This window comes from Calonectris borealis, chromosome 6, assembly GCF_964195595.1.
Source record: "Calonectris borealis chromosome 6, bCalBor7.hap1.2, whole genome shotgun sequence".
NCBI lineage: Eukaryota > Metazoa > Chordata > Aves > Procellariiformes > Procellariidae > Calonectris > Calonectris borealis.
In genome coordinates this window covers 25,988,961-26,012,222 of record NC_134317.1, presented here as the reverse complement: position 1 = coordinate 26,012,222, position 23,262 = coordinate 25,988,961, and the positions used below count along the sequence as shown (strand labels likewise).

At 38.3% G+C, this 23,262-nt stretch overlaps 1 protein-coding gene across 5 annotated transcripts in view; it reads right to left on the bottom strand.

Annotated features, from left to right (window-relative positions):
* Window positions 1-5,302: 5,302 nt before the first annotated feature.
* Window positions 5,303-23,262, bottom strand: part of AGPS (alkylglycerone phosphate synthase) — a 61,544-nt gene continuing 43,584 nt past the window's right edge. For 3 of the 5 annotated variants that reach the window (XM_075153334.1, XM_075153330.1, XM_075153332.1), the window contains 6 exons: window positions 22,529-22,598; window positions 21,477-21,538; window positions 19,517-19,606; window positions 18,969-19,068; window positions 17,108-17,165; window positions 5,303-8,751 (listed from right to left, as the gene is read on the bottom strand). In XM_075153334.1, coding sequence (XP_075009435.1) covers window positions 8,630-8,751; window positions 17,108-17,165; window positions 18,969-19,068; window positions 19,517-19,606; window positions 21,477-21,538; window positions 22,529-22,598 — 502 coding nt within the window. In that variant the 3' untranslated portion in view covers window positions 5,303-8,629. The remainder of the gene's footprint in view (window positions 8,752-17,107; window positions 17,166-18,968; window positions 19,069-19,516; window positions 19,607-21,476; window positions 21,539-22,528; window positions 22,599-23,262) is intronic. The other 2 variants (XM_075153331.1, XM_075153333.1) reach the window with 1 other exon arrangement.

The window sequence follows — 23,262 nt, the reverse complement described above, 5'->3', positions numbered from 1 at the left end:
GTACCCTGGAGGCACAGATACACCTTGAGGGAAGCTGGGCTCCGCACAGCTATGCTCAGGCTTTCTCCTGAGCTCCCCGTTTCCCTCGGGCAGACCTGGCTTTCCCAGCCCTGGGGCAAGGGCTCTCCCCAGCCCCTCTCCAGGGGCCTGTCTTTGAGGGGGCACCTCATGCAGCTTCATTTCGGCCCAGAGAGGGGAGCCTTTGCTGCTCTGCTGTCACCTCCAAGCCCCTTTGACCACAGGGCCCCCCCTCAGGGCACCCTGTCCAGCCAAGGGTGGCCCCACTGCAGATTTCTCCCTCCCTGACCCATACCAGCCATCTGCTCCGAGCCCTCACGTTACTATCAGCAAGCAGCCTGGGAGGCAATAAAATCACCAGCGTCCTCACAAGCGTATCCTCTTACCTCAACAGGGAGCGTCCTGCCAGCCTCTGCCTGCTCTGGTCAGCCATGCTGCTCTGTGGAGGGCGCCCGGGCCGGGGGCTGCAGCCTCGCCTCGCCTCGCCCCCGGGGCAGGGGCAGCCCCCCCACAAGCAGACAAAAGCTGTGGCTGGGGAAGAGGGGGCCAGGTGAGGGCTGACCCCTGCCTCCCACCAACTCCACCAATCTCCTCCTCACCTGGCACAAAAATACAGCTGAGACCTATTATTATCGTTGGGGATGGCGGAAGAAATAGGTTGAGTCATTTGCAGCGGGGAAAGGGTCAACCATCATCTTTCAAATGGGCAGCCCTCAGATAGTGGTTTCTGACTTCTTTCTCCCTTGCTTAAATACTCCCCGGCCCCGAGGCAAGAGCTTTCCCTCTGTGGCTGCTCGGACAGGTGGGGTGCGTGTGCCCACGCGTGACGTGGTGAAGGCAGTGAGATTTGCTCGGGCAGGGCTGGAAACCACATGAAGGACAAAGCTGCCTCTCTCAGTACCAGAATATACACAGCCAGAGCAAGAAAAGTCTAAATGGAATAAAACGGCAGGCGTATGCAAACGCAGAGAATGAAAACAGCCCTTGTGAGGCGGCTAAGCTCTCCGTGTGCTAAACACCCACGCGGTCCAGTCTGGCGGGAGACCAGCAAACCTCTGCTGTCCTGGCACGCGAGTCCCCAGCCAGCTGCCCGGGAAGCCAGCGCACACAACCGTTTTGTTTCTACAGAGCTTATTTGCAAGCGGCGAGCAAATCCCGTCGTTCAGACTCGCAGTAGAAGGGTAACGTCACAGTTACGACTGAAGATGCTAAGCGTCAGCACCAAACACGGGGCTCTGCACACAGAAGTTAACGGAAACAAGCACAATTACTCCTAGACACTAATCCCTGTGTCTATAAACCTGCTCAGCTCACTGTTAAGGGAATTTGCATTTAACTTCAGTGGCAAGTACTTGTGCGCTGGCTGCTGAAGATTGCTATAGTGTCTCTGCAGTTGTGTAAGTCATTACAAACGCATCATCCATCACAGGGTTCCCTACCCTACCACTCACAGCTGTTTTAACTTTGCTGTGTGCTGACTGGGCTGCAGCTGTGGCATATCAGCATGTGGTTCTAAAACAAACGAAAACTAAAGCAACACTTTTGCTCTTCTACCATTTTTTCGAAGGAACGGATAATAATCAGCCTATCCTTTCTGCTACAGCAACAAGGATAATTTTGGTTTTAGTAACGTAAATCATGCTGTGACAGAGGCCGGGTGGAGGGACCCAAGGCACTGTAGCACGGCTGAGCAGGCCAGCCCACAAACGCTCAGCTGTAAACACCTGAACGCTGACTACTCAAGCCCAGAGATGTAGGGGAGTCTTACACGAGCTACTGAAAAGAACAGGAAATAATGTCATGTTTTATTCATGTCCGCAGAGCAGCACACAGCTCTACAAATGGAGAGATAGTGATTTCCTCTCATCGGCCTTAAAAATGTGCTAAATTGTAACCAAGGCAGCAAATTTGTTACCATCCTAAATTTATCATTTCTCTATAGCAACCAGGTCCCCTCTGCCTGGCTGTTGCTGCCAGATGTTCATTTCGGTGTAATTTAGCCATATACACAAGACACTGGCTCGCACTGCCCTTGCTCTGTTTTCCCCGTTAGCAATTCTCTTTGCTTCCTGGTCACTATTTCATTAGCAGTAAGTCATGCAACAGACAGGTGAAGTTGTACAAAGAAGTTTTTATTAAGCGTGCTGATGGGCTGTGCTGCCTGCTGAAGCTTTGCAGATGGACAGCCCCTGCATTCCAGGTTGCCATGCTAACCTTCGCACCGCACAGGAGTAAAAGCCTTCTCGAAAGCCTTTCTCCACTGTCCCTTGGGCAGCAGTCACTCATCTCCTCCATCTAAGACAGTAAACCATGCTTCCTCAACCACACGCTGCCTAACAACGTGGAAGGACCCATGCCTGTAAAGCTAGAGCAACTCTTCATCAGGAGAACGGTGAGGACTTTGTTAACACACATAACAGACCCAGCTTATCGCTGTTTTCTTGACGTTTCAGCTTTTATCTTTCTTGCCAGCCCAAATTAGGGTTGGTATTTTCCACAAAAACCTGCAAGAGTTTAATATATTGAGAATTCTGTCTTATTCGAGTTTGGCTGAAGCTGCCCACGAAGCTCAAAAGCTTTGGTGGAGAGAAAGGGAGAAGAATGAGGAGCAAACTAAGCAGCGGAGAGATTGCATTTGCTTTGTTTTCCTAGCAAATTAGGCTAAACCCAGAATTCTGCCCTAAGCAAGTCAAGGAACAAACTTCAGATATAACTGGGCCTATGCTCTAAGCCCATGGTGTGGTCAGTATCATACCTAAGTCTTGTCTACAAGTGTCATTCTAAACCTGAGATTTTCACGCAGCGTTCAGCTCGCCCACGTCTTCCTTACATTTGCTTTCTAACATTCGCCAGATTTACATTCCTTAATGACCAGCTTTTATGGCCTCATCTCTACATGTATTTACCCAGCTGCTATGTATTTGCTAGGTGAGCACGTGTGTCACTTCATGTTTCAGACGGGCTTTTAACCCTCGCCGCTGGGCAGCCAGGGTTTCCTGCCCGGCAGCCGCAGGAACAGCGCGAGACAGGAAACATTGCTGGCTGCTGGGGGGAGAAAGGTCAGCGGCTGTGTTTGGGCCTTCTCATTACTCCCACATCCTCAGGCTTGTGTCTGGTCAAGACTGCATTTATCAATGCCACTATCGATAACCAATTCATGAATAATTGAACTTAGCAAATTGCCCTCTTATGTTTTCAGTATTTGCTGAACGTCATTTGAGTACACAACATCAATGCCATTCATTGTCTCCAAACTGCTTTGGATATACGTGCTGAGCTAGCCCTGGCGGGTGCAACAGCAAGGCCAGACGTCCACATGCTCAGAGTGTCCCCCAGTGTTACCCCCGGGAACAGAGCCAAGCCCCTCCAGCAGCCTGAAATGGAAGCAGCTTTATCAAGACCCTGTCTTGAGACCTCCACTTTATATTTTGCTTTGTAGAAGCATCTTGGGAGGTCAGCCACACTAGGACAAGCCACGTGATATTGAACTGCAAAGTTGTGACAATCATTTGACATTCTTCATCATTAGAAAACATAATTGAATTTTAAAATGTGGTTTTTAAACAAAAACATTTTTCACTTATTTCCTAATTTGATCTGAAGTCCTAGAAGCATCAGCTTAAACTTTACATGATTACAGTCACGTCATAGGGTTTTGTCCAAAATCTTTTTGTATACCTATAATTTCATTGCTGTGATCAACACTTCCGTTTTACCCTTTAGAAGGCTGCTATGATACTTTGTAGCACTACAATAAATAAATTCATTTAAAAGCTGTTAGGTCTCCACACCTGGGGACTACTGCATACCACCATGAAGGTAGAAATAGGCTGAATGCTTCTCAAATAGGAAGGTTATAGTGGAGCTTCTAAACAGTCGATTGAAACAAATTTAGCTTTATTCTGAATCAAAATGAAACATTCATAAAGTTTTCCATAAAAAGTCCAATGCTTTGTTTTTCCAAAGTGCAAAACCAAATTCATAAATGAAACATTCCACAGCATTTCAGTAGAGGTACCTATTATTGCAACTTGTATTGGTAAATATTGCAAGTAACAATAAGATAATAAATATTATATTCCACATATTTTTGAAACTGGATTTATAATGTCAAAATGACAGCACTAGTAGTTTTAACAGACAGTACAGCAAACATTTTTTAAAAGTATCTTTGACCATCTCTGCTCTTGAGCACCACAGCAGACCTTAAAGCTGAACACAAACAAAGCAACAACCTGCCAATTCTGGTCTCCATAAAGAGCCTAGGGAAAGACATCAACTTATGCTAAGGGTAATGTGGAATTCAGAGTCAGTGTTGGGACTACAAAACCATAAACAGTGAGCCTATATTATTTACACAGCTGTGAGTTCAGGTCTAACTTTTCATAAAACTTACTTATTTTAAACAAAGGGAACACTGATGAGATCTGGTGGTCACCCTGAGACAAGTATATCATCATCTAAGACCTCCTTCAAATTGAGACTATCTAGATCTAAGTACAAATACTGCATTTTTATGCTGTTAAGAAAAGGGCAACACACATAAAATGCTTGACTGTCAGGTAGTTTTCTCCTTCCTGTGAACAAGCACGCAAAAAAATTTGGGTAACATTGAAAAATGGTTATAGTTCTACAAATTAAACCATGTCATTACTTCTCCTGTCCCCTGCACAGTATGACTTTTGCAGGTTTTGAATAATACTCATTGAAGACACTGCATCAACATAAGACAATTCAACAGCTCTTTCAAGCAAGATGTAATTTCAGTCATTTTAGCTTAAAGGGCATAAAGGCTTTATAGCAATAATGCAGATAACCGAGAAATACCTCTTCTGCTCACATGCGGTGCATTCTTGGACACAGAACTTTCAAGCAGATTCCAGGACCTGTACCAAGGAGGTTTTAAACGAGACGTGTGTGCAACAGCAGGAAACTACATACCTGTTGCAATAGCTTAATACAACAGGTCTTTGAAATATCGGGAAGCTAAGACAAGGTATGCTCCTGCATTATATTAAGAGAACTTTCCAAGAGCAGTTGAACCTGGTACCCTTGCTGCCCAAACAGGGAATACTGAGGTGTGAAATTTCTGAACTGAGTAGACTGTTATTCAGGTGTTGTTTTACCCTTCCTCTGTATTAGCATACATTTACGAATTCAACCTCATTTCTCTCTGCCTTCCTAATAGTTTTCCTTAGGTAAGAGTTCACAGCCAAATTAAAATGAACCAAAGATGACAAGTTAGTAAAATATATTTGTCTAGTTTCAGCACAAAACCACGTAATTGTTTAGGCCCATTTTCTTTTTATTAATAATATAAGGTTCTATTATCTCTTAACATTACAACTGAAGTTTTACAGTTAATCTCACACTAAAATGACAAACACTGTTTGGCTTTATTTGCAGAAAGTTAAATTACAACCTTGATAAACATACATTTCCAAGATTGAGAAGCAATTTGTGTTTTTTTCTGGATTTCAGTGCTAATGTATCCCTGCCTTTGAAATTGGTTTCAGTTAATTAACATTGCTACGGAAGAACTATTTGGCCTGGCCTCTGTTCACAGCTGTAAGGCAAAGATGACATCTCTAACTCAACCAATATACTGTAAGTCAAGTCAAGAGGAGATGTTTTTCTTTAACTGTAAGATTTATACCCTGGATCAATTTCTAACAGATTTTCTTCTTTCCCCTCAAAACTGTTGTAAAAGTCTCTAATGTAAATACATTTCGCAGTCAAGCCATACTCACTCTGTACCTTTCCTCCCTCAAAGAGAGCAGAAGCGGTGAAATTGGAAGTCATAACAAGTTTAATTAAAACTGCTTGTAACTTATATATGGTAAAAATAGTCAAGCAAATGAAAAAGTAATGTGTTATGCCAAGATACACTTCTAATCCGCATGTATCAAACTCCATCTCTGAACAGGCTGCAGCTATGGGAAGTAGAAAGAAAGTAGAGAATACAGAAGGAAGAGTGGTGGAAGACTTTAGTATTAGAGAAGGAAAGATTTCTTTTAAATGGGTAATGATCTGTGTGTATCTAGGTCTCCTGAACTTGCATTACACTTTTCTCTGTTTTCATTAGGAATTTAAATGTGACGTTAAAGACAGTCAGTAATACATGCATTTCAACTTCAGTTTCACTAAGCTCTGACCAGTTCGTAAGACAGAAAAATATTTAGGAAGACAGCAATAGGGTGGCCATTAGAAAAAATATCCATTGCATTTGTAGTTAATCTTTTCCTCAGAGCTATCCAGGGACATTGCTTTGGGACCCTTATAGCCCGTTATTTCACCTTCCCATAGGACAACTGACATGCAGTAAAAAACTTTACTGCATTTTAAATCACTTCAGAAGCCAGTGGCTGTTTAAAGGTTAGAAATAGAGAGTATAAGGAGTTTTTGCCTGTGTAATTTCAATACTAAAAAAGGGATGGGGAAACCATAGTCAGAAAATTAAGAATTGGGAAAGATGTTGTAGAGCTGTGTAGTACTTTAAGTCAAAATCTTAAGAGACCAGTATTACTGAGCTACAACTACTTGTTTTAGTTCTGTTTGTGCTGTCATTCTGCAAAAAGGCTTCACATATTTTCCTTCAAAATTGATTCTTCATAGTTAGACATACACTTTCACTGAGGCACATAAACACCCTTCATATTCACCCTTCATTTTTACCAACTCCTAGAAAGGTCTCTATTTCAGAGTGAAACAAGTCATCAGCAAGATGCCAGCTGTGGTCACCATCATGCAGCATGAGAGATGAGGAAGTCCCCTGCATAAACATGTACAACATGTACAGATTCACTTTGCTGAGACACCATTGTGTACTTAAGGAACACTTAACCACAGTGCAAAGTGTGACTTTCCTAAAACAGACTACACCTATTATTTTGGTTGCTGCTGAAATATGAACTCTGGGGGCCAAAACCAAAAACACAAGAGAGTAGATTTTTATGTTGAAATGTTGTGAAACAAAGACCATTCAAAATAAATCTAGCTGCATTGCAAATATCACATTAGCATTCTGTTTTGTAACTGGCAGATCATAAAAAGTTTTCCTTAAGTACCTTGACAGCATGCATTTTAAAGTGATGTTTTGAGTGTTCATGTTTTTTGATCATTTTAATTATAGAATTGAAATTAATCTTTAAACAAGTTCAAAGTTGTCTGATATGCAGTATTTTTCAAGCATTTTGGTATATTACCAAAATTGAGAGCTACTTAGACAGTATTCTAAAATAGTTTAAAAACAAAAATGCAATTTTATCTTTTTCTCCTCATTAAGGGCACTACCAATACAAAAGGTGTCCAAACTGACACTACGGAGCTGTGAAGCAGTTGGCTAGAGAGACAGTGTCCTCAAAGGATAGTCTGTATTTTTCTATCCTATGCAATCACATACATTAATTATCAAAAACTTGGATAATTTGCTTTAAGAAAAGAACCCACCTTAAAAATGGATCATGAATATTGACAAATACTTTTAGTTTGTTTTACTGATTAAGATTCAAGTTTCAATGTAAAAATGCTTACTCTCATATGATCAAGAAAATATTTAATTTTCTTAAAGTTAAATGGACAATTAAAATTGTGGCTACTAGTGAAGTAAATAAATGATTCATAAAGGCCATAGGAAACTGTACAAAACTAAAATGGGAAATCTCACTTTCAGGATGACAGTATGTTGTTCACTTAAGTGTTTTTATTAAACTGTTGAGACTGTTTCAAAAGACAGCACTGGGCAGTTTCACTTGAATAGCCAAAACATTTTTTTTTTTTTACTGAAAAAGATATTTTGCATCTCTGCAAAACAAACAAAACAGGAGCAAAAACCATACACACCAGGACTGAAGTACAGATGAAGGCAAAGTTTTGTTACAAACCTGTTTTCAACATACAGTGAGAAATGTCCATTGTACAAAACTTATAGTGACTGACCTATGATTAATTTAAGATTATCCCAGCAATGCAAATACAACTCAGAACAGCTCAGTTGTGTAAGATTTTCCAATAGTAATACAGTGGGAGATAATTGAGTTTTTAGAAGTAGTTTGACTTACATCATCTCTTTTGATCAAAGCCTACATTTGTACTTTAAGTATTCGCTGGCTACAAGTCTGTTACATACTTAATCCTTCAGCACAGTGAAGTACTCCTTGGTGTTCTCTCATCTGTCTCCTAGCAGCTTTCCTTTCGCAAGAGGCTGGGTTGAGCAGCTGCTTCTGTAGAAAACACTGTTGTCGGTCTTTGTTCTCCTTGCAGGGGGTGCTTTAGTAAGAAACATCTGGCAGTATCCAGCATTGAAAATACTGTCAGCTGTGTTGCCTAACCAAACTTGGAAAACCAAGTTTGCATTTCCTGGCTGGTAACACACTTTGTGCCCAGAGGGTTGTTTAAGAGTTTAACGGCATTGTAAGTAAAAATCCATAAACATTAACAGTGATGTTTACACTTTATTGGGGGGGAGGGGGTGGCAAAAATCAAAGTTAGTTACTAGTTTTTAAAGTTTAGTCTATGTTATATTTGATTACTGGGATATCAATACAATGGAAGTGGAGGAATTTCAACAGTAATTTTGAATAAGTTTTAGTACATCATGTTGTGCAGGGCTTTATAAAAGATTTTTGTTTCCAAAGATGTTATTGGGGTCCACATATTCTTTTACAGATCTCAGCATTCCCAGGCCAACATCAGAGATGCTCTCCTTCATCCAGCGCTTCCGCAATTTGCCTACTGGAAAAACAAAAGCAAAGTGTTTCAATATATGGCAGGATTCTAGGAGCCAATCAATCTTGTGACCATGAATGAATAAACACTGTGTGATAAATGCTTTTATTCAAAAAATGAGAAATGTTTTGCTTTATTTGATTTATTGAGCCCACCAGACTATCAAGCTCATTAAGCTCAGCATACTCCCAGAGGAAGACTGTGTTCCACACTGTCTACTTTCTTTAGAAACTATGAAATTTAGATGAAGCTTAGGCTGAAATCACATGTTCTATTAAAATAGGGAATTGGTAGTCAGTTTTAAAAAGCCACCAAACTCATTTTAGTAGGAAGCTGAACAGGAGACTACTAAAAAGCAGAACCCCACACCTCTTGATTGCTTTAAAGTGAAAACATAACTCAATAATCAAGCAAACTTAAAAACAGTATTGGTTTAAATAGCAAAAAATTCTTTTCTAAGGAGAAGGCTTAAACACTAGCTTTAAATCAACAAAATACCTTATTTCATTCAAAACCATTTACATGGGCTGGTAATTGCTCATACCATTACACAAGAGTTTCCCATGTAAAAATGGATATTCACAACATATACCAAATACAAAGCAAAGCTGAAACACCAGCCATTTAAGAACTCATTTCACTAGTCTCACAATAGTCCTGTTAAATGGCCAAGTGTTCACATACTAATTAACCAAGTCATCAACTCTGATTTAACAGACCATTCAAAATAAAGGACATTTTTTCATTAAACACACTGTAGCATTTAACTTGTCAGCCTGAAACACAATCTATTTGTCAGTATGATGCGATATAGTAAAGGTTTGAGAGACAGATGCTTTAAGAGTATCTGAAGCTAAATTCAAGGTATCTTTTGTGCCCTGTTCTCAGGGTAACCACCAAACTGTCATCAGAATAATAAATTACAGGGACACCTCTGGAGAACAGAGTATATTTGCTTATACCTTAAGGAATATGAGCTAGTCACAATGCCAACTGAAAAAGCAAATAATGTGAGAAAGAATGAAATTTGCAGTTTGCTAGAAAACAACTATTAGCAGCATGCATATCAAAAGCACAGATCATAACTGAAGGACAAAAGAATTTGTCATGTGGTAGGAACTGTGGTTGTATTTTGCAGCCCGGCTCAAGAAAAAAAATCCCTATCTGTAAATATACCATCACCACAATCTGACTAAGTTGATGCAGTTGAATTTTATCTGGGGCTACTTTAATACTACTACTACAAAAAAGGAATCATGGATGTGGCTTGACCATCACCTCAAGTCACTTACGCTGGCTCTTACACAAGCAGCTGAAGAACAGTCATTACCATTCTCAACTGTTATCTGTAATATAGTTTCAGTGAATGTGTCCTGTGGTTATGGATGTAATTGTCCTGAAAAGACTGCAAACAACTGCTCCAACAAGATGGAGCACATTAGAATCACAGCAGGATGCCCAACAGCTAGCATGCCTGCCTCTTTTACACCTCCAGTAATAATGCAATTCCACAAGGAACCGAACTACTGTCTGAGCAGCACCAAACAGTCATTGCATATTTAATGAAGTCGCTCACCAAGTGCTGGAAAACAGAAGGTGCTTGGAGTGCATCATTAGTTCTGTCAAAGTGATAATTTACACATCTATCTTGTCAAATTTTCTATGGTTTATACTTTTGCAATAATAAATCTAACATACATTTGATTAGTGAACTGGAAAGAAAAAAGCTGTACTACAGTTACCAGCAGTCCTTCACAAACATGTTCAATGAAAAGATTTTAACCCCTTGATAACAGTAGGTTGAGCCCCAGCTCCTACTGTTCATGTCAATAAGATACATATGGATTTTTCAGTCACTCAAGTTTTCATATTAGAGTTAAAGAGCATTGAAGCAATCTTGCTCTTAGATTTCTAAGCTGGTCCATCTGATTAAATGGAAAATAGACCAAGTGAAGGAAAGAGCACAACTTAGAAAAGCAATGTTTGTATTTGTTTCAGGTTAGTGCTGCCCTATAAGTATTCTGTTCCTCCTCCAAAGGATGATCCAATTAGTTTCAAGGATGAGAAGGGAAAAGGAGGAAGAAAATGACACAATAGTAAAAGATGTTACCATGAATGTAAAAATAATTCCAGGTGACAAAGTTGCTTAACTCCACTCTAAGCTAGCCAAAGAACAGCTTTGGGCTCAAGGAAGCCTTAACTTCCCCAACAATAAAACGTCTCCATTAAGCCTGGTCTTACCATGGACTAGAGAAAACCACCTTTCTGTTTCTAGCCTAGAGAAAGTAGACCTTTTAGTTCTAGGCCTAGATGATGCCATTTATATAGAACTGACATGAGACAGTGCACAGAACCAGATTTTATCCAGGCTTCTATCACTTACAGGCTCTCAGCCCAGTATACTTTTCTCAATTAACAACTGAGATCAAATTCACCTGATTCTGTATGCTACATCATAACATTTATTAATAAGGTTCTCAAATCAGCATAACATTGTACAATCAATTTGTAGTAGCTTAACAAGTCACTACTTGTCAACTCAGCTATACACACCATTACGGACACAATCCTTGTTGCCCCAACTGGAAACAAAAACAGCCCTTCCTACTTGCGCCTTCTTCCTCTGAAGACACCTAATCTTGCATCTTAATTACCCAAGATGAAGCGTGACGGAATTAGTTTAAGTTTTACAAGTGGCAAGTGCCCTGTTCCTGAGGTGTGCTGGGCAGTCTAATGCCTTAAAGCATTCACTGCTAGGAAGGCAGAAGTCTTCCATGTGAGGCCCAACCTATTACATAGAGTACAAACACCCTAGCGTGACAGAGAGTCTACTTCACACAAAGTACTTCAGAAAGTCAAGAAGCTTGTTCAGTAGCAACTCTCAAAGACAGTCCAACACCAATTTTTGCAGTATTTTCAAATTTTCTCATCATTATAGTCCATGTATGAATGAAAAACATGTGAGCTGGATAAGTAATTTTTTCCCAGTTCTGATACATGCTGGTCCAGACCTTAGCTGCTTTCATTAGAGAACTTGTTCATGCTTCCAGTGCCCTTTTAATCTGTTAGTGAATAAAATACACTTTAGTGAAGTGCAACCATACTCTATGCTGCTCCTGTAGAACCCACCCTTTGAAAAAACCAACCAAGCAAACATGCACTGACATTACATTTGCTGCCAAAAGTGACAACAGTTTCCCATGTGCATGGTTTTTCAAAGAGAAGTGCATTAGATGGACAGCACATACCTGCTGACCACAAAGAAGATAAAATGGGAGTACAGCTCTCCTAGCTCATAAAAGCTACACTTGCTCATCTTTGAAAATGCATCCAGATGGCTGCAAAAAATCTGGCTGCTAAGGATGGTGCTAGCAAACAGCAGGAAACAATTGGTTTTCTCACTTTTGGAATATGAAGTACTTGGGCACACATGAACAGTCTTGTAAGGAAAGTTTTAGTGCAGCTGATGGATCCCAGGAATAACTCCACACCCACGCAGAACAGATTTATAACAGTGTGTGGTCCCAGTGGAAATAGGCTCTAGTGGCACTGCACATGACCCTAGACTTCTTCTGCTCCAGCCCTTTCAACTTAGAGAGGCAATTATTGCAGAACAATAGCTCTGCAAAAGAAGCAGCAGTAACGGGTCATAAGAAGGATGGGGCTCTTCCAGCTGCTGCATGCTCTTCCTGAAGCTGGTTGTCTCTACGGAAAGCATCTCTCTCCTTAGAAAATGCTTAACAGGTTATTACTCTTCCAGAGAGCTCTGCAATACTGAGAAAGGCCAGTGCATTAATCTAATACTGTGGTAGTGCTGGAGTATATTGGACCATTGTACCTGAAGTCTACTACATAATTAACACTTACCATCACCGTAACATCTTGCACATTTTCACTTGACATCTAAACAACTTAAGTAGCTTCAAGTTATATGTTGATTAATCAGAAAGTCCTTTGCATTTATTTGGCAGAAAAGGCACTGAAGATGACTATTCTATTAAGACTTTCAACAGACCAAGGAGGAAAATACAACTGCATTGTTATATTATCTCACATAAGGTTACTCCGTGTCTGACAAATGTCACAGTTTAAACTCATTCTAATCAGCAGAACAAGCTCTAGTTTTAAGATGAAAGTGTGATCAGTCTCTAGTGTTTAACTTAAAGGTAATAAGGTACTTTTCCTGTTTAGAGGAGAAAAGAATGTGTTCAACTCCCCCCATAAGGGAATTTTATAATTCCAGATTTTGTAGTTTGTGTGGGTTAATTACTGCAGTGTATAGCTTAAGCCACAGCCTCCTAATGCCAAAGAATTGCAATGAATTGCAATGTCAAACATGCAACTGAACGCAAATAAGATGTGGGGGTTTGGGGGTTTGTTGTTGTTTTTTTTTTTGCTTTTGGTTTCTTTAAGGGTTTTGCTTTGAGTTTTTTGGGGTTTGTTGTGTTTTTTTGTGGGTGGCTGTTTTTTTTTTGGTGGTAATTTGTTTGTTTGTTTTCCTACATAAACTGTCAGGAAATTGATACTATACTTAAACCTGTGGAGCCTGGGCTACATTAATCTTTATTCTAGTCAATCTGTCTAAAAAGGGGAAGAAAATTAGTTCTATTATGTTAAGCGGCTAAATGGGGGTATTTTCCTCAAACCCACAAGCTAATAATTGTTTTCTTAAGTAACCAGTTTTAGTTAGAACATTCCCTGCAAGGGAAACATTCTCCATCATTAATTTTTACACTGTTCCTTAGCTTTACATGGGTGCTTAACTTGGTAATACAGAAGGGATCAGGCCCAAATCCAAGCAGCTCCCTTCTGATGCTGTACCCCAAAGGGGTTATAGTTGTATTTATACACCAGTTGTACCTACTGATGCTTCCTCAGCACATGTTATTTTATGTATACAAAAAAGCATATATTTTATGAAACAGGAATTCAAGAATGCAAGGTGTGACATATCACATGGATGGTTTTAGGGCTTGCCCTAAATGATTAGAAGAATCATTTACCTAAACTTAAACTTGTATCTACATGAAATTAGCATTTAAAAAGCAGCATTAAGAATGACAAGTTTCTAGAAGTTAACTGTGGCTATAGCAACCCTTACTTACATGACACTCAAATCTAAAGATACTCACTGGCCAGAAAAGCGTAAGGGTCAAAGCTGTGTTAAGATGTGCACTATCCCTTTCTAAGTGTAGGACATAGTCAAGGCAAGGTGAAAACCATAATCAAGTCTAAAATCTCATGTAGGAAATGAAGACAAGGAATGCTACAACTAGGATATCTAATTCCTGAATACCTTTCAAAAACTTTTATTAAGTCACAAATTATGTCATAGCATTAGTTAAAAGGGACAAAGAAGAAGGCATAAGAAACCACTTAATTCACACATTAAAAACTACTTTAAAACCACTAAGAAGCTTTTCAGCAGTTTGTTCACAAAAAATTTAGTGAGAAACAGATGTACCACATTTAGACAAGACTGTCAGGATCCTAAAAAAATAATCTGATAACCTCCTCTTTAAGGATCACTTTCTGATGCACTGGAGAATGGCTGAATTCCGCCTGGGTAAGAAGTGCCTATCTGATCAGCTATGTATTTTGGGTGCATTTTTATAGCAACACATATCCCTCAGATTCTTCCTAAATGTAAATTCAGTTCATTACATAATCTAGAAACATTATCAAGTGTTAAATGCTAATATTAAAGTAGGAAAACCATTCCTGACACCTACCAATTAGATTTAAATATTTGAAAGTCAAGAGTGAGAAAGATTTCAAAAAGAAAAGACAATTTGATTAAAAGGACAAAGTAATTTAAGTTGCCGTACCATAGAAATGATACAGATTTATAAAAACAAAAAATCCAGATATTCTACCCCAAAATACAAGTAATTGTTACATTGAAAGGATAAATTCACTACAGAGATGTGTATGTCTGGCTTTGCTACAGCTTCTTGTATCTATGAGATGCTTGCTGTACAAGGCTGGTATTGATACACTTCTGCAATTTCTTTGCTGGAATGTTGTTGTTCTTGCATATTGCAAGGTGTGATCTTTAATGTAATCCATTAACAAATAAAAGTTATGCTTCTTACAAGTTTTAAGTCTCAAAAGTCATCGGGGGGGATCTTATCACAGTATTGCTACCTTTAGTGAGTAAGTCTTGCCTGAAAGTTACAACATGTTGTAATTTGGAGGGAAGGGAGAAGAGATATTGAGATTAAAACAGAATCCAAAGTAAAGTCTTTCTGAAGTTACTCTTCATAAAATTAAAAGTATCATGATTTCAGTTCTCACTGTAGATTGTAGCTGTGTATCTACCTGCAGTTAGTACTTCCCCAGATATAAAGTAATTTAGAGCTTTACACATCTCAAACTGTCATATATGACCACTTCTTCACTCAAAGAGTGTATGAAGATTGACTTAAGCAGGCTTTGTATTTCCTATAGCCTCAAGTCCCAGACTACATCTGTTTTCTTTGATACACAAAACCAGAGTTAAAATAGCTCCATTTATCACAGTGTGATTGTAGGCAGACAACCAGCCTGTCTGTTTCCAGATAGTGAAAACAACTGTTATTAATCACAATTACAAGACAAATACTAAAAGAAATTGCACCAGTATTTTCTTTTACCCCACCCAATAGACCAGTCTTAGCAGCGCTAAGAGCAACAAGGCCTGAAAGTCAATAAATAGAACTGATACTATTAGGCTAATTCTCAGCAGCACATCTACTAAGCACTGGAAAAAATGGATCTTGAATATCATACACAATTAATTGCCAGACAAAAACACTCAAAGCAGAAAATACTAATCAGTGTAACAGGCAGTCATGCATACAACAGGAGCATAAGAAGTCTAACAGAAACCAAGTTTTCCATATCTGTGGAGTTAGAAAGTTCAAGTGTGCAAGGGTTCAAAAAATGCTACATAACAATTTTTTTTCTTGTTCAACATATGCTGTAAGCAAGGTTTCATATGGCGAGGGCAAATACATCCAAACATGTGACAAGCTCCAGCTGAATGTGAGTTAATGGACGAAATGCTAGTCACAGTAAAATACAGCTGCCACAGCAGGGGATAGCACAATAGTACATCACGGGGTTAATTCACATCCCATGTGCAAGAATTGACTGGTCTACTATACCACCACACTAAAGATTTAATCAGAGGACAGTAAGAGCATATTAAACAAAAAATACTGAAACTGTTTTCACTCATGTTATCAGCACCTACACATCTTTCAATATCCTGATACTGCTAAAGCAGAGTCCATTTTAGCTTCTACCAAAGCTAGATGCCTGAAAACAGCCCTAGCTAAAAGTTTCAAGTCCAGGAAGTCACCAACATGTTTTAAAGCACAGTTTCTGCCTTCAAGTTTTCCCCACACAGAGCTTTCTTAGAATTACAAAGTTTTAATCTAGTTTTAAACCACTAGACTTCTTCCTCTTTGCTCTCATTTCTGTGGCCAGACAATGCCCCAAGAGAGTAGAGAGAAGAAATGTGTTAACTTAACCAGTTTAAAGCTGCTAGCTACACAAATAAAACTGCCTTCACAACAAGTCTTCCTGACATCCGAGTTTACAGCATTATATAGGACACATGCAATCAAACTACGCTATCTAAATATGTGGGAAAAGCATATGTAAAGCATCAGATACACGAAGTATCACTTATACATGACATTAGTTCTTAAACTTAATATTAAAGCACAAAATAGCTTGCAAAGAAGCTAGTAACTCAGGACAAGTAACTCCCAATTTCCAAGAGAAGAAACAGAATAATAAGAAGTTAGCAGACAGCAAGTCAATATCAGTACTTACATAACATCAATTATGCAAGAAATGGTAGATTGCAACATAGCCCAGTTTAAAGTCACTAGCTCTTTTATGCAGATACTTTCTCTAAGTGCTCTGGAATTAGGGCTAACAGCATTCACCTAGCCACAAGGGACACTAAACTGTCTTAAAACTGTGAAACTTTCATTTGAGGTCTTTGTAACTGAATATACCTCTGCATAAGGTTCAGCAGAAGTTGCTTAAGACAAACTAATCAACTACATTTTCAGGTTCTCAGACAGCCTGTAGACTTCCTATCAAAGCTTTGAAGCTGGTGCTCATAAATACACCACACTGTGTGACTTGACATCAAGCAAACCAGGTCTAGGGACACTTCCCCTGGAAGTCTGGCGAACAGGTGAGAAGTTTCTAGAAAGAATGCCAGGAGATTCCCTGCCCACCCCCCCAAGTAGTTTTAGTTAATGCCTGTGAAATATTTTTCAAAGTTCTATTACAAACTATTTTATGTACTCATTAATATTTAGCAGTATCAAAGAGACTAATATTAGACTGAGAACATTACCTCCATGGTGATGTGACAGACTTCCTCCATTGGCAAGTATTTCTTCTCTAGCAGCCCTCTAAATTGGAAAGATAAGATATTTATTCAACAGCAAATGCACAAGATGGCAAGTATTTCACTAAAAACAAACATCATACTTATTTACACACGTGTATGAAAAGTTTCAGAAGTAATGAGGGTACACAATACAGGTAAACATTTTTGTTCAAGTCTGCAGATAAATGTAAGTGGGGACTTTCCAAATAAACATCAAAGCCAAGATGTTTAAAATGGCATCCTTTACAACAAATCTGTTATTCCAAAATGGAATATTCTGGATCGTTTCCCCCTTGCTGAAACTAAAATAGTCTAGTGGCTGGGATACTCATCTGTAAGATGGTTAAGTGCGTACTGAAAAGGAAATTGCAATAAAGTAGTTTGAAAACAGGCTCCCCAGAGTGATTCAAGATCCTTATTCAGACCAGAGTTTAGACCCAGATCTCCAAGATTCTAGTTGAGGAAGTGAGGTACTTTACTACTGACAACTCTTTCAGGGGTGAAGTTTGTGGCAGAAAACAAAGTTTAGCTTTTTATGTTAAGAAATATTTGAACACTTTCAAGCTCTAGAATCTTCTTTCCCATCCAGCTCTGATTATGAATAGTTAGACAGCTTAGAAGGTTGTAACAAAGAAAGCTCTCCTAAGCACAAGCACTAAATGTTTTTTCAAAAAAGTGTCCTTTTTTTAGGAATAATGTATATAACCATACCTATGGTTCTATGATTCTAGTTAGAGATTTTTTTCAGTCTGCCACAGAGTGCATATACTTGGTTGGCAAACTCACTTTGTTAGGTTAAATTTAGTCACCTACAATGGAACACATGCATCCAGGTGATCACACTGCTAACTAATTCCAATAAACAGTAATATCTAAGTATTAATAAAGTTCCATTAAATAAGCACTCAAGTATTACATTCTCCAATGCCCTAGATTCAACAGCACAGAAGTCTCAGAACCTGTAGATAAAACTTTACATCTGCTTGCCAAGTTCAAGAGAAATTTCTAAAGAATAAGCATGAGAAGTATATGTACTAGTTATAAACATAGACAATTTCTCCACAGTTCTATTAGCAATTTTCTGGTGCTGACGCTTTAGCATATGAACCAGAAGGTAGGATGAAAAGCAGTTTGGCCATAGTCCTTCTATGTCTAAGTAACATCTTTGTTACCTTGAATATGTCATAGTTTCCCCTAACTAGGTAAGTATAGTGTTTCACCAGCCAAAGTGTTAAATCAGAGAGATATTCTGGAGCTTTTTGGTAAATGTCAAAGCAGCTTACAACTGGTCTAACACAGCAGACTTAGACCAGCACTTATCTAGGCCTAAACAGAAATAACCACAGCAGTTAATTCTCCAAAATAGCATGAGAGAGACCCTCACCTTCATTATTCTCTACATGCAGCACTATTAACCAAGTATGGTCTTGATAGTTTTACCACATATTTTAAAGACTAATTGAGTATTAAGTTAAAGAAGTAGTTCTGTAAATAATGGAACTAAGGAAGTCTTGTTTCCTATGGATTTGGGTTTTGTGGTTGATAGTTTCTGCCATCCAAGAACAAAATCCAGTTCAAGCTTTCCTGTACTTTAGTCATAAGTGTTCATTTACTGATGTCTAAAATAGCCACCTTGCAGTCTTTCCTCTACTTGGTGCACTATTAGCGTCCACCTCTTTCCCTAGCTGCTAGTGATCAAAGCTTTACAGACTTTTCATATCTTTCCTAAAAAATTCAGTTAGCTTGGCCAATGGGTTCACTATATATTATTACAGGACATCAGCTTCTCCCCCTCCCCCTTAACCGTTGTTCTTATATACATTACCTCAATTTGTTCATAGACATGAATAGGATCACTAATTCCTCTGTAGTTAAAGGCAAAGTAGAAGTAGACACATGCACCTGCATCATAAGTTTGTGTCACCCTGTTGAAGAGAATTGCATTACAAACAAAGCTTTATGGTATTAAGCCAGGCACTATATGACACCACACAATTCATAAGGTTACTTCTCTTATTTAAAAGGGTAGCATCTTTTTTTTAAAAAAGTTTTGTATCCTTTTTGCTCATACTTAATAACTGACTCAATGCTATGACTGAGAGTTGAAGCTCTTAAATAAGTCATTACACTTGTCTCTTGTGGATATAAGCAAGAGTAAGTATCAAGACTAATCAAGTGCTACTAATCCCTTGAATTACTCTTACATGTAATCCACTTGCAGGTTAAAGAGGAAGGTCAAGATTACTAGTGTTTGTAGTATCATTAATAGATGCACTTTACCTACTAACTAGCAAGTTTAATGACTTCTTCCTTAGTTCCCTTACTAATCAAAGATTCAAGAAAAATGATTATTTAAGTTGTTGCATGGCTTACCTGCAGGTGGAAAAAGGAGCAAACTGAACACCCTTTTCTTTGCATTCTCTTACTATCCTTTCCTTTACATTCCTACAAAGGTCCAAAACCCTGTAACAGAAAACACATTAAAATATAAAATCTTAGCATATGAATTTATACAACTTCCTAAAAAAACACAACTTCAGCTTTGGTAATCTTTTTTAAAAAGTATCATCTAACAAAACAGAAGATTGCCTTCTAGAACCAGTTTTAAGTGGCTTAGATTTTCTTCTAAGAATAAAATAGTCCTCATGATCAAGACTTCACTAGTATTGCTTTTTCTGTACTTCTCCTAAATAGCAAGTTTACTCTGAAGCAGAGTACATAATCAAAGCTCTTTCCCATAAGGGCTAAGAGTCAAAAGCGTTCAACAGAAAATGGAGGTTACCCACTTTTGTATGTCTTTACTTACTTTCCCAGCAAAACAGCCTCAGATTTTTGGCAAAGTAGTTGACAAATACAGCTCACATTAGAAAGCTTGAGAACTCTAAAGCCTTGTATACTCTGCTAATACCATACCTTTGGTATGTTGCAAGGCCTAAACTGGAGATACTCCAGCTGTGCACTAGTTTGCCAGCTTTTAATGTTATAGTTCTAATATGGCAGTGAGCTATTAAACGTTGTCATAAGCTATACTTGTTTTGCTTCCCCCCCGCCCCCCCTTCCAGACCCAGGTGCATCCAAAGTGCCAGAAAAATTGAAAGAAATCGCTGCTTTTCAAATGACCATTTCTTTAGTTATATGTTCTCCCATATAGGTCTGCAATGCTATACTAAACAATTCAGATTTTTAACACATTTTACACAGATTTAAAACTATTTTGTAGATTGACAGAAGTAATACACAAGAGAAATTTATCCATTCAGTGAATAAGCAAGTAAAGCTAAATGTTTTATTCAACTATCTTCAACCAGTCAGGAACAAGTTAACTGATTGATTTATGGAAAATTACATAGTTCTTGTGAATCAAAGCAGAAAAAGTTTTTGAAAGCATTTGCTTTAGTGAGGACAATTTCAAATATTTTCTTAAAATCTTAGATAAAAAGTCATTCTCTCCTGAAATGAGGGAGAGGCAAAACAAATTGGTGACTGAGCAGTTAGCATACTTCAAGATCTATAAAGCTAAAGTAAAATAAAGAGCAACTTTGCTTTAAAATTGTCCTAAAATTTCTGCCACCCACTTAAGATGCTATGCCAATCTCCAAAGCAGAGGCTGGAACTTACCACTGCCACCAAATTCAATAGCAAGAATACAGGCTTGCCAGCTCAAGTCACACTTTGCACACTTTTCACTTTGCATTAAATACTGTAAAACTTTGATTCAAATCACTTTAGATCCTGCGTAAAGATGTTTCTGGCTTACCACACGGACAGAAGCATCCAAATGATTTCAGATATTAAACTCTGTTATGGTCAAGTGTTTCTCAACTACAACTAACAGATAAAATAAGCTCTAGAAAAAGATTATCTTAGGCAAAAGTTATCTTTTCAGTTCTTTCACTTCCCTGCATTACTGGGGAAATAAAAACGTCTTTAAATATATTTAAATAATTTTTTTTTATCTTCATTACAAATTTCTCTGATATACACTGCTGATCCCACACAAGTGGCTGCTCACCACACAATACTGTTATTGTCACCATTGTCCAGCTTCCTAAACTGGGCAATTTCAAGTCATGGATTTGTTACAGTAAGCTAACCTAAGTAGAAATATTACTGAATGCTTGCCTACATTGCATTTACAAAATCCTGATATGTAATTTACTAGCAACTTCAGCAAGAACACACAGGTGCAAGACTTGAGGCACATCAGGGAGCCTCCAATACACATAAGGCCTAAATTAAATTAAGTTTCCCCATGAGCAAGCATGAGTTAGGAATTATTTGAATGAAATCAAGTACAAGTTTTAAGCAATTCTAAAGAATAATCACAGTTTACCTATCCCAAGGAACAGATGTCTCAAACGATTCTCCTATTACATAGTAATCCAGGCCCAGGTCCTAATAAATAGAGAAAGGAAATTATCAGTAACATTCAGCATCAACATCTGGGATTCCAGTGCATGCTACACAGCTAACAGTTGAGCAACTTTGGTTAGTTTATATGAGAAAAACAGAAAGTCTATTTAGCAAAATCACCCATCTGTCCCAGTGACATTAGTTTATAATTATGGAAATAAGGTAGCTCTTCAAAGACACAGACAACAAACATTTTGATGTCATAGCTATAGTAAGACAACTTGTCAGGCTGTCAGTATGCCTACACTAATCAAATATTTGTATTACTATAGCATCAAGCCAAGAGTGCTAACCAATATAATACCTAGTAGAAATATTTATTTGGAATGTAATTCCTATCTAGGTAGAATAAAGACAAACATTTTGCCCATTTTACATATAGCCTGCTGAAATAAAGGGAAATTCAGTGACTTGTCCCCGACTATAAAAGCCAAATAAAATCTAGCACTCAGGATGTGCATCCTATTCTGGAAAAAAAAAATCTCAAACAGTAAGACTAAAATTCATAAGAACAGCTGCAATGGTTCAGACTAAAGGTCCATTTGTCCTAGAATTCTGATTTGAACCATAGCCATAAGCAGATATCCAAAGAAGAGTAAGAGCTGAGTGAGCACATGAGTATTTCAAGTACTCTCCCAGCCTCTGATTACATTCAAACTGTAGATTTATAAGTCTGATCTAGTTTATTTAGCAACTGCTAGTGGATTCTTCAATCTAGTTTTCTCTACCCTTTATTAGAAACTATTTTCTTAACAAGCACATAAATTAATGTTTTTATGGTGTTTTGCAGACGAAGTTCCATGAGTAAACTCTAGTCAGAAATGGAAGAGAGACAACCTCTGGGAGAAGTTTGAGATAACATCCAAACCAACCTGCATTTAGATTTCAGAGAAATCATCTTCAAAAAGACATCTCTATGTTTTGTTACATTAATTAACAGAAGATGCAGCAGGCAGACAAAAGGTGACCTACCCGAAGGTAAGCAATGACAAATGTCAGCATATATCCTCTCTGTCCATTATCTTCTCCTGCTGCCAAGCCACTGCAATTAACAAGAATTTAATTAACTTTCCAGCAAAGTAGTCACCAGTTTCCAAAATGAATTAAAAAATAATACTTTGATTATCAAATATATGTGCAAGTTTAGCTGTCTCTAAGCTGTGTTACAATAGTTGCAAACAGTAGGGTCTTTTCTTCACTAAACATGAGAAGTTACTTCAGACTAGACCTTTAATTCTGTGCATTTCTCTTTTCATTCCATAATCTGAAGAGAGATGAACAATAACAAAACATTTGATGTGATCTTAAAATAACAGTCTTCAAACATCACAAAAGAGCAGGGGAAACAGAACTAGACATAGAATACCCTTGATGTTCATTTACAGGAATATGTGTAACTACATTTCTAAGTGTGTTGGATTTCTGCACTTATATGCTCAGGTCATGAGAGCAAAACTACTGACTTAAGGTCCCAAAAGTGTAAGAAATATGAATGGATAAAAAAAGACACAGCACTAAAGAAAAAGGAAGCCTTGCTTTCACTAATCCATCAAGTTAGGAGCATTATGAAAGTCTGATTACAGATACATAGCACTTTCTTGTTATCAGAAACCAATAGTTAAAAACAGTCTTCCTAGAAGCTCCTATAAATCCAAGAGAGGTGTGTGCGGGGAAAAAAAATCAAACATCCTGAAGGATAGAATTAA